The sequence below is a fragment of the Tribolium madens genome, unplaced genomic scaffold (genome assembly GCF_015345945.1).
Source record: "Tribolium madens isolate multiple individuals breed KSU strain unplaced genomic scaffold, Tmad_KSU_1.1 Scaffold_7;HRSCAF=85;Tcas5.2_LG10, whole genome shotgun sequence".
NCBI classification, from domain to species: domain Eukaryota; kingdom Metazoa; phylum Arthropoda; class Insecta; order Coleoptera; family Tenebrionidae; genus Tribolium; species Tribolium madens.
The window spans coordinates 2601261-2613100 of record NW_025401050.1 but is presented as its reverse complement, the minus strand read 5'-3'; the positions used below and the strand labels follow the sequence as shown (position 1 = coordinate 2613100).

At 29.5% G+C, this 11840-nt stretch overlaps 1 protein-coding gene across 1 annotated transcript in view; it reads right to left on the bottom strand.

Moving 5' to 3' along the window:
• Positions 1–2486: 2486 nt before the first annotated feature.
• LOC123009743 overlaps positions 2487–11840 on the bottom strand; it is a 28849-nt gene continuing 19495 nt past the window's right edge. The window contains exons 5-8 of the mRNA XM_044406252.1: positions 8696–8909; positions 3285–3460; positions 3031–3154; positions 2487–2939 (exon numbers count right to left, since the gene is read on the bottom strand). Of these exons, the coding sequence (XP_044262187.1) occupies positions 2760–2939; positions 3031–3154; positions 3285–3460; positions 8696–8909 (694 nt within the window). The 3' untranslated portion in view covers positions 2487–2759. The remainder of the gene's footprint in view (positions 2940–3030; positions 3155–3284; positions 3461–8695; positions 8910–11840) is intronic.

Genomic DNA, 11840 nt, shown 5'->3' with positions numbered 1-11840 from the left:
GCGTTGTTGCTTTTGTTGCAGGAACAAGACTCAGGACTTGAAATTTTATTCCGATATATTTATACAGGGTGCTCCAGAACTCGCGCCCCAGAGAAAATTTTCAAGTAAGATAAGATACCAGGAACATGAAAAAAATGTTTAAAAAATTCTATCTGTCAAAAAATTTTGACATTTATTTTTTGACATTTGACATTTTTTATATCTATTTAATGATACTGATGATCTTGTATATGTTTTTTTACAATTATTTAGAAAAGGGACAAACATTTTGCCAATAAAAGCCACAAATAACATTGAACAGAGTTACAATTTAGGATACAGCTTTCTTGTTTCCTCTTTTAATTGCCTATAGCAAAAAAACTTGGAAAATTATTTTTACAACATAAATAAATAGAGTCAAAATGCAAACTTTAAACCCTCATAACTTCATCTCACCTTATATGGCATTTTTCTATGGGGCGCGAGTTCTGGCGCACCTGTATGTGTTTAATTGGAATTTGAACTGCTTACCAAAGTCGAAATGGGATTAATTTGTGAGTCGTGGCAGAATTTAATTGCGATATTTATCGATTGGTTACTGGATACATGTCACAATAAATTACCGCCTATTAATAAATATATTAATTTATTGCCAGAATTATTACCGAAGCGTGTTAAATCGTGTAATTAATATTTAAAAAAAAATTATGTTTGTGTTTTGCATAAAACAGGAAAAATACTGGTCGTTAGTTAAATAAAAAGCAATCTCCAAAGCAAAATATTAACATATTAATGAAGCTGTATAAAGTTTCGTTTTGATCCTTTGATAATACACAAAGTAGGAGAGGTTCGATGTTAAAATTAAAATGAGAGAGTAAGCAAGATTTAATTAAAAATCTAGTAGGGTTTGTTTGATACATTAAATATATGAAAATTTTGTGGGTTTTGTTGAGAGATTTTGCTTTCGTTGAATTGATCAAAAATGTCAGTGTGATTTGAAGAACACAAGAATTTACTTGTTACAAAGACCACTTCTTTGTCCTTTCTGAAAAGCGTATTTTATCTAAAAATATATCTAAACCAGATATTTATAAAATCTTCATTTTTTAAATCCTTTTCCAACATCCAAAATTTTTCAGGAATTTTAATTTAACAGGAATTTTAACCTGCTGTTATTATTTTAAAATTTGATTTAAATTTTCCGATTAGCGTAAAAGTAAAAAAACAAGATTTTAATGTTAATAAAATCATTGTCAACCATTATTTTTTTTTAATTTCTGAATATTTAAGATAGGTTTTTTGATTGTTATCAAAACTGCGAGTATTTTTTATAATCTTTTCTTCTGCATTTAAAGTCTTTATTGTCATTTCAAAATCAAAGCATTTCGTAGAATCTATATTTTTCAAGAAAGCTTAATTTTTTATTAAGATTTTTGGACTTAAAACTTTTGTTAATTTGACCGATAACATTTTTTTTTTAAATCTTCTATTTTATTTTATCGGCGTTTTTCAACTTTTTCATTTAACTAATTTTTCATTAATAACTAAGTTCTTTAAGAATATCTTATAAGCAAGATCTGGAAAAGTTTATATCTACGGTTTTTTTGAGTCTTTACAAAAATCTTTACTGTTAATTCAAATTTAACAATTTTTTATGTTTTATATGTTTAATCAACCAAATTTTCAGTTTTCTATTTTGCGTTTGAAAGAAAGCTTATTTCGATACCAAAACCAATGCTTTAATGAGCCATTTCAACACCGATTCGGGTGCTGAAGTAGACTAGTACAATTTATTTTCTAGAGGTTGGTAATGGTGATTTTTGACGACGTTTTAAGCGATTTTTCTTTTTTCAGGTGTTGTGCATTTACAGTATTTATTGTTAATTCAACAAAATTTTGAAAAATACTTAAGACTTGATAATTCGAAAATCGTTCTTTTAAACTTTGTGACATTTATTACCAACCATAACTTTATTAGAACAAAAGTTTCTAAATTTTGAAAAATTGACTTGCAAAAAACTTGTTTTATAGGTCATTTGTTCTTTACAAAACTCGCACTTTTTTTCACTTTCATAAACCTGAACTCGTTCCACAAAACTTGCCTTATGGAACGCGTTTTTTGATATACTATTGTAAAATTTCCTGTCATTTTTTCAATTTTTTTTAAATTCGAATTTTTGTATGCTTACCTAATTTGGGCAAAATATTCGGAATTTTCATAAAATTATCAACGTTCAGATCAATTCTTCACTTTCCTTAGAGACGTCTCAATAATGTGATCTAAACTTTCAGTTTCATGGACAAAAAATCGTCGTCTCCGTTCTCTTCGTAAATAAAATAAATTAAGCTGTCAGCCACAAAAATTCCCCCGATATCGATTTCGCATCAGATAAAACAAATTTCTTTCCACGTTATTTAATTGAAATTTGTTAAAAGCTTCCCAAATGACACGTTCCACATTTAATTAAAACTCAAACGTTACGATCGGACGAATTAACACAATTCCATTTCAGTCAAATATTTATTTAAAAACAGTTAAATTTCGACTACAACGTCAAAGCAAATAACAAGAAATAAATTCTTTCGTTGACACACACAGTTTTATTGTCCATGTCTACCAACTTAACTACACGTAAGGTGTTTTAGTAACAAGTGCCTATTGTCATGCAGGTACAACAATTGTTTAATAAATTAATTAAAACATTGAAACATTTAATTATACAAATATGTAATGATTGTACTAATAATTAAATAATTGTTTACAGTTTAATTTTTTTTGATTAGTTATCACTCTTTGTTCTTGTTTGCTTGAAATGTTTCTTTGATGGTTTTATGCTTTTTTGTGGTTTTGATTCTTCAACATCTTTGACACTTGGATCAATAATTGGTGTTCGGAGAGAGGAACATTGCAAACTGACTAATCTCGGATCAGGAACTATCGAAAGTTGCTCCAAATCTCCCTAAAAAATCAACGAGAAATAATCCTGGGTCAATTAAACTGTCGTAACTCAAAGGGATATTGCGTTAAGCCCTAGAGATAACGTTAATTACCGTAAACAGATAACCGATGATCAGGTCGGAATCGTCGGGGATGTCGAGGGTGTGAGACCTCAAAATATCAGTCCGGGACCATTCGCAATCCACGTAACTATCAACCACGCTGTCATCCCGGATGCTGAAACAGTGAAACACACCATGACCTCAATTGAATTTCTGATTTTGAATTTAAGTTGGCAACATTGAGCAAAAAGTTGTTTTACAATGTGGCCAACTTAACCTCAAAAATCTAGGTGGAGGTTGGCTACCTTATGGCGATTTGGTGCCATAGGCCGTCTCCTAGTTGGGAGGGTATTCGGACCACATCGGTGCCATTGGAGGCGGCGTGAATTAATTTCAGATCAATTCCTGCGATTTCGAGGGATAAGTAGGTGTCCTGGCGGCGGCGCGAACGCAGGCTGAAGATTGTGCCCATCGTGCTTTGCTAGTTTGGAAGAACAATATGTGAATCCCTTATTTTTTTAATAAATTTTGCTATTAATTAAACACAGGTTGATTCATCTAAAACCCCCAGACTAATATTTGAACTACCATCACTGCGGATTGCATAGCTGCATGATTATATCAATACTAAAATATTAATTAACATTGATGTCAAAGCGATAATTTATTAAGTTAATTAAATAAACGTAAAACAAGTCTTTCTTGCTAGGAGTAAAATTTTAAATAGTGACCTTTAAATGGTAAAATTAAAAAAAATTATATAGGACATTGATAAATACTAGTCCATCGTCTAAAATTATTTTTAACTTTACAGCGTGTCTCAAAAATAAGTTGCAATACAAACTTGTGTTTTTTTAAATGAATCACCATATGTTTTTTAGCGTTTTTGGATGTAGCTAACAATGTTTTTAAGGTAAATTTTTATTGGTCGATTTTGCTTAGTTTTAAAAATAAGACGATTTTTTTGACGGAAACATGCACCTTTTAAAATTTATTACACAAAAACTAGAACATCTAGAACCGCAAAGAAGAAGGTACAAGCTATAAGGTGGTAACATTTTATTAGTATGTTGCACTTGCAAAGATAAAAAAATTAAGGCGTTTGTTAAAAGTTCAATATCTTAAAAAATTTAAATAGAACACCCTTTGTTGTTTTTGCATTTAAAAGATTATTAAATTGTCTTTCTAAAATCATTTACTTTTAGGTGTTTATAATCAATAACTAACTAAATAGTAGATTATGTTATTAGGAGTAAAAGTGATTGTTTATGTGGCGAAGCTGAACGTTCATTTTGCCGAACGGAGTGAGTAGAGTAGAGTGGTAAATGTCAAAGTAAGTGTCAAGTAACAGTGAAAACGCCTAGGCGTAAAAACAGTGTTTTTACTCCATGTCTGAAAAGTAAAACTTTTACCTGTGTCATTTAGTCATAAAAGTGGTCACTTTTGTGACGTTTGCAGATAAAAGATATTTAACGTTAAACATTAAAAAAATAATTACTATTTTTTCAGTAGCCAAAAAGTGCACAGTTGCACAAGAGATGAAAGAAATATCACTTAGAAATATCACATTTGTGTTAAACTGAATCCATTATTCTTTGAGTATTTATAACGACTTTGTTGCCATAGTATCAATAATGCTCAGATATTGATAGGCATTGTTGCTACAATTAATATTGAATGTTAAATATCTTTTCATTTATTGCTTCAGACATTAAAAGTTTATAAGATAGACAATTTATCAATCTATAGATGCAAAAATAAAAAATAGGGTGTTCCATTTAAATTTTTTCAGTTATTTAAGTTTTGACAAACTTCTTAATTTATTAATCTTTACAAATGCAAAACACCAAAAAATTTCTACAGCTTTAAATACTGTACTTTTTTTTTGCAGAAGTAAGAAAAAATTTGTTCTAGCTGTCTTAGTTTTTGTGTAATAAATTTTTAAAAAGTGCATATTTTCGTCCAGAAAAACGTCTTATTTCCAAAACTAAGTGAAATCGACTAATAAAATTTTTGCTACATCCAAAAATTATTTTTGGGACATGCTGTATGGTTGAAAATAATTTTAGATTAGTCCTATAGAATTTTTGTTTAATTTCACCATTTAAAGGTCACTAATGGACTTTTTCAACTCTCTGGGACACCCGTATATTATTTTAATTTGGCGCCATTGCATTGTGGCGTTACAAAAACGAATTTTTTACCACAAATGTCATGTGCTATGATAGCCATGTGTTAAGTAAGTGGAAGTGATGGTGTTTCATTCAAATTTATCCAATTTTTCAAAATTTACGGTTTAGAAACTTTTTTCGCTGATTAACAATTAAGAAAAGTGACTATTTGTTTTGTTTAGTGTAATTAGTAATTACATTAAAAATGTATCAGACCATTGCTCAAGGGTGAGTGATTTAATTCTATTTCCGAAGAAATATAATTACAAGAAATGTTTTATTATTAAAATTATGGCTTGACATTGAATCAACGAAGAGAAAAAAATAGTTTATTTAACTATTTTTTGTATTGTTACACATTACATCCCTACCTATGATAAATTATTGAATCATGGAAGTCTGGTCTTAGAGTTTGCTCATTTGTACATTCGGAGACAATATGTGATTTGATGAAAAAATGTGTTTTATTTGTCGAGGTGTAAAAATGGGGTTCAAAACGAAAGAGAAGATGAATTCTATAAAATATTGATTTCTCGTATAAAATTTATTATTTTGTATATAAAAAAATACGTATTCACAAATTACAGAATTGACTAAACCGACTTAATTTTTAATCAAATTTTCCTAATGTATTTTTTCAATAATCAAATGTTCTAAAACCTCCTTAAAGAGTCTTTTTCTTCTGTAAAATTTAAGAATATTTTTTATAAACGGTAAACCATGTCGATTAAGGATTCGTCTCTAAATATCATTTCATCAATACCATACTAATTAACAGTTGAAATTAAGTTTAGATTTAGGTTTTTTTTGTTTACATTTGTCAACTTGATAAAACGTAATATTGATATTTACAACACCTATTTTTCGGTCTTTCAAACATTCTTTTTGTGCTGAAATCTAGTAGATTTACTAGATTTACTAAAAATACAAAATCTCAAAAAACGTAAAGTAACAAATTCAAGTTAAAATTTTGCTATAAAAAATACGTTATTTATCTCAAAGACACAATTATACCCATCCAAGGTTACCAGGTTTAACCTTGTGCGTGTACAAAAGTTGTTAAAACCTGGTTTATATAATATTTCTTCTGTCATACACATACAGAATGAGTCAAAAGTGTCGGACCATCTTTTGGTCTTTATTACCACAAAGAACATCCACTGTGTTAAAAGTTTCCATGACAAAAAATTGTTTTTCATGAGATAACACTCTTCAAAAATTAGATTTTGTATGAAATCATCACCGATTTATGTCTTATGGTGTAAAAAACATTTAAAAAATTTAAGAAACTAGCAAATTCAACAATAAATTAAATCTAACAATATCGGAAACAAAAAAACTAAGATGCCTGGATGATAACATGAAAACTCACAGTTCTGTCTTTTTCAAAAAAAAAGCTTAAAACAAAAATCTGAATTCATTTTTATGCTTAGTTAAAAGTCTTCTACCTCCATACAAAAGTTATCGACACTTTTAAATCATCTTGAATAATTCAATGTTATTATTTATTTATTTCTAAAAGTTATATTTATCGTAATTTTATGAGAAGATATGTTATAAGAATTTTCGTTCAGAGTGACCCCTAATTCTGAAATTAAGTTGGCAACAATAAGAAGAATTTGGAGACAAAAATATAAGAGTCCAAGGAATTTTATATAGGTATTATGTTTACAATGTGTTTAATTAATTTCTAATTAAAGTTGGCAGAAACAGAAACAGAAGCTATGAGTCTTATCAAGCTTCATGTTTCTCGCCTCCACATTATTCAATAATGCCAATTTGATTTCAAAATTTCAGTTCAACGTCATAAGAATTTTTTTGTCGTTCTATGTTGTTGTGATATCAATAACATTTAGGTAATCGTTAAGCTGTTAATAACACTCTAGTAATAACACACAGGACTGTTAAGAAATTTTCCTACGACCATATACGAAACTAGATCATAACGCAATTACATATGCGCGAAAATTGGCAATATCGTAGGAGGTCGAAAACCTGTGCGATTTGTTTTCGCACTGTGTGTTAGAAATCTAACGTTCACACTCGAATGTTTTGTATTTTTTCATTTAACGAATTTTTTTTTGTATCCATTATAAAAAATTAATCGTTATTCAACGTATTTTTGTATCCATTATAAAAAATAAATCGTTATGAAAAAAAATATGTTTGTAAGAAAACAATTATTTATGATCGTAGGAAAAATAGTGTACAAAACTTGCAGGAAAGTGTCTAACGCACTCGCGGGATTGCCTGCACTCGGCTAACGCCTCGTACACAACTTTCCCGCTTGTGCGTTATTTAACACTTTCCGTGCTCGTTATGTAGTATACTATTTAACAACGTACCTTTGTTAACGTCTGGTTATTTTGATAGTTTTGCAAGTTTAAACTTTCAACCATTGACATTTTTACAGTTTGAATTTTTTTTTTTAAATATGGTACTTTACGACAAAAACGTTGTATGTATCACATGCTGTTAAGAAGGGCCATAACGACCGGCTCTCTTTTGTCGGATTTCAAACATCTCCTTCGATCGTTATGGCCTTCTTAACAATACGTCAATAAGTAAAATCGGACGTAGTGTTGCCATCTTAATTTTAAAATTACAGTCTGGTCTAGCAGGAAATTTAATAAAAGACATATCACGTCAACATTTTTATACATAGTATAAATGGAAAATTTTAGGTTTCAATAAAATCAGTCTAAATACCAGATTTTGAGTAGAAAGTGAAAAAAACCTAATAAATCGTATTTCCTAACAAATCACATATTTTTGTAATAACTTTGATAAATCAATATTTCTTTAATAATGATTTATTAAATGTGACAAAAGTATAGTCATTGATAACGTATACTCGTACTACGCAACCTCGACTTATTTGAATTGTATAATATTAGGTTTACATTCAACACAATAATACAAAAATCGTCTACGTATGTATCCAACATCATAAAAATTCAAAGTTGGCTTTAGAGTTCAATTTCCTTTTTAATGTTTGTATCCCCACAAAGAGATAAAACTAGTAATTTTACGAGCTCACAGTTCCGTCGTCAGTCACAATATCGTGACTGTTTTACGGAATAAATTCAGTTAAAACTTGTCATTTTCAACTTTCCACTATATTATACCATGCCTTTGTTAGTATTCAAGCATTGCACGAGATACAGCATGTGTTCATTTTATGTTAGTTGATTATCGCAGTTAACTGAATGGTGGATGCGCCGGGATAATTTCGTTTAATTAACAAACACGAAAGTCTCGTAATGAAAATTTAAAAACAAAACTATCACTAGATCGCAATTTTCCAATATTCGCAGATGTACACTGTCTCACAACGACACTTGCACGAACGGAAAATAATAAAAGAAAGAAAAAAACCCGTCAGAGAGATGATTGATGGGAGAAGAACAAGAGGAAGGGACAATATCACAAAAAAGCTGCATGTGTAGAGTTTCTTTATCAGCGATAATAGAAAATTCAATGAAGATAAATCGAGACCCACGATCTATAAAAAACATTTTCGTGGGGTCCATTTTATAACTTACGTTTTGCACACGGAGGGTGACAAAGAGGGCGAATTCGCGAGGAAATGGCCGAATCTTGGCGTCAGGAAAGAGTTGCATCGAGGGCACCCAAATATACGAATTGGGTTTGAGACGCCATGCTGTCGGCCGGTTTGGCACCGTCTGCCAACGATCTTTTGAAGGGTGGAAAAAGCGGCTCTCTTCCAGGGCTAGAGGGTTGACGGTTTCGTCGCAACTGAAAATAAAATACATCGAGAAATGATCTATTTTCAAAGCAGTAGTTTTGTACAGGGTGTTCCGTCTAAACCCCACATTAGAAGTATTGGGAGTTGGAATAATCGTATTTATATGAAAATTGGTACATAGCTATAAACCATTAAGTCCTCCTAAAAAATTTTCAAGATAGCGGCACTTCCGGTTATACCGGAAGTCGGTCTCAACTTTCTTGGTTGGAAAGGTATAATTTTTACTGCGTTTTTGGATTAATCGGGTTATTTTAAGGGAGTATTTATCAGCTCCCTATACCTAAATTTAGCCGTTTTTGAAATATTTGGAGTTTTTCAAAAATTTTTGGATCTACACCTTCCAATTTAAAAATCGGTAACTCTGCCCTTTTTTAAGATTCTGAATTCGTTTTTTTTTTGGCGTTTGAAAGAGAAAGCTTAGATCCTTTTTCTGGTATTTTCAAATTTTGAAAAAAAAAACATATCCCAAAATTTTAAGGGTACTTTTGTAATAATTCAAATACTCATAACTCAATTTTTTTTTAAATGAAATACCCCAATTTTTATTTTACTAAATAGAAGAGAATTTAATTGTGCATTGATCTGTATCAACATTTTCTATACCTAAATTTAATAATTTTTAAGTTATGGACTTTTTGTTATGATTACAGAAAATTTATTACTAGCCACACCCGTTTTCACATAGTTTGCTATGAAATCAAAAATGTCAAAATTTTCTCTAAACAAACGTCAACAGTAAATTACTATTTGACAAATATTGTCAAAATATGAAGAATCAAAGTTATGCAAACTTAATTATAATTGATAGGTTCTACCATGCGATCATTATTTAAAGCTAACAAGTGAGAAAAAATTATTTTTGTTTAATGAACGACTTCATAATTTTCTTACACTGTCCATAAATACAAAATAAATTAGTTAAATCTAAGTTTGAGTAGCTTTGACTCTCCATATTTTGGCACTATTTGTCAAACAATAAGTCACTGTCGACGTTTATAGAGAAACAATTTTGACATTTTTGATTTTCATAGTAAACTATACGAAAACGAATGTGGCCAGTAATAGATTTTCCATTTAGTAAAATAAAAATTGGTGTATTTCATTTGGAAAAATTCAGTTATGGGTATTTGAATTATTACAAAAGTAACCTTAATATTTTAGGGTTTGTTAATTTTTTTTCAAAATTTGATAACACCAAAAAAAAGATCTAAGCTTTCTCTTTCAAACGCCAAAAAAACGAATTCAAAATTTTAAAAAATAGCAGTGTTACCGATTTTTAAAATGGAAGGTGCAGATCCAAAAATTTTTGAAAAACCCCAAATATTTCAAAAACGGCTAAATTTGGGTATAGAGAAAGCTGATGAAGACTCTCTTAAAATAACCTAATTAATCCAAAAACGCAGTAAAAAATATAGCTTTCCATTTAAAATAAGAAAGTTGAGACCGACTTCCGGTATAACCAGAAGTGCCGCCATCTTGATTTATTTTCATTTAGGAGAACTTAATGCATTATGGCTATGTACCAATTTTCAAACAAATATGATTATTCGAACTCCCAATACTTTTAATGTGGGATTTAGACGGAACATCCTGTATATTTTTTATGCTCCACCGTGGAAATTTAGAAGTTTTAAACAAAATCATTTTGATAAAAAATTTAATACAGCAATAATTCCAGGAATAAAAAATGAAAAAAAACATAAAATAAATTTCACACAATAGATGCTCCGAGAAAGCTCCCAACAAGAAAAATTTCCCCTCTGGAACCTCTTTAAGGTGAGTATAATTTCAACTCAATTTAGTGTCTACTTAAAATCTTTTTTCCCAAAGCAACCGAGGGTTTACTTTATGACTTGCTTGTTCGCAAATGTACAAAAAATATAACTGTTCTGCAATCCTCCTAAAAAATTTAATTAATGTTTACAAAAAAATGTTTAGGATTTGGTTGAAGCTTTATCCTAAAGAAACATTGAATCGCTTGCCAAGAAAAATTTCATTTTAGCTTCTCAGCTTGGGGCTACCTGACTGTAAATAATTTTTTACTGACAATGTTTTCAGCAAAAATGTTAAAAGAGCTTCACTTTTCGTAATTAAATTTTTCTGTATAATATAGAAAATTAATTAAACACTTTGTGTTTTTGTTGTTGTTTTTTTATATTTTTAGTGCCGCTGTTTCGATCAAAGAGTGATAGACTTTTTTCATTATGTTCCCAGTAATCAGCACTTGAAAAACAACTTTAACATCGCAGTTCTGTGTTTCTGATAAATTTTAGTGTTATACTGAAACTTAACTTTTGAGGTTTTAGACATTAAAACTTTGAGCTTGGTGTAAAATTTCAAGGTGGGGAAGTAGGAAACTGTATAGTTACTAAAAATTCATAATGTAACGTAACTTTATACTGTTAGTTATTAAAATAATTTGTAAATGTTATTTTATGAATATTCGTATCTAGTGTACAGCTAGAGAAAAAAGTATCATCTGGTATTTGACAACCTCTTGCACTCTGTTGAAACAGTCATTAGTTTTAATTTTTTGTTTAGTTTCAACTTGAAAATCGTTATTTTCTCGTTTATCAGCCTTAAATACTATACTGGGTAGTCCAAAAGACTGGAAGAGATTTTATTCTGGAGAAACTATCAATTTTTTTTTGGCAAATAAATTTATAGGTGTGCAATAGCTATAAAAATGCTATTCAAAAAAATAAATATTAATTAATTGTTTATACTTACGAGATAAACATAGTAACTTTTTTTTTTAATGGAAACCTACTACTTTTTTTTAGACAACAAGCTTGTTACAAAAATTGATTGCTGTGCATTTTTTTTTGTAAACCTCACACTTTTTTGTTAAAAAAATATTTCACTTACAAGAATTAAAAAAGTTTTTTTTAGAAATAAATTAATACTTGTTTAAAAATTGT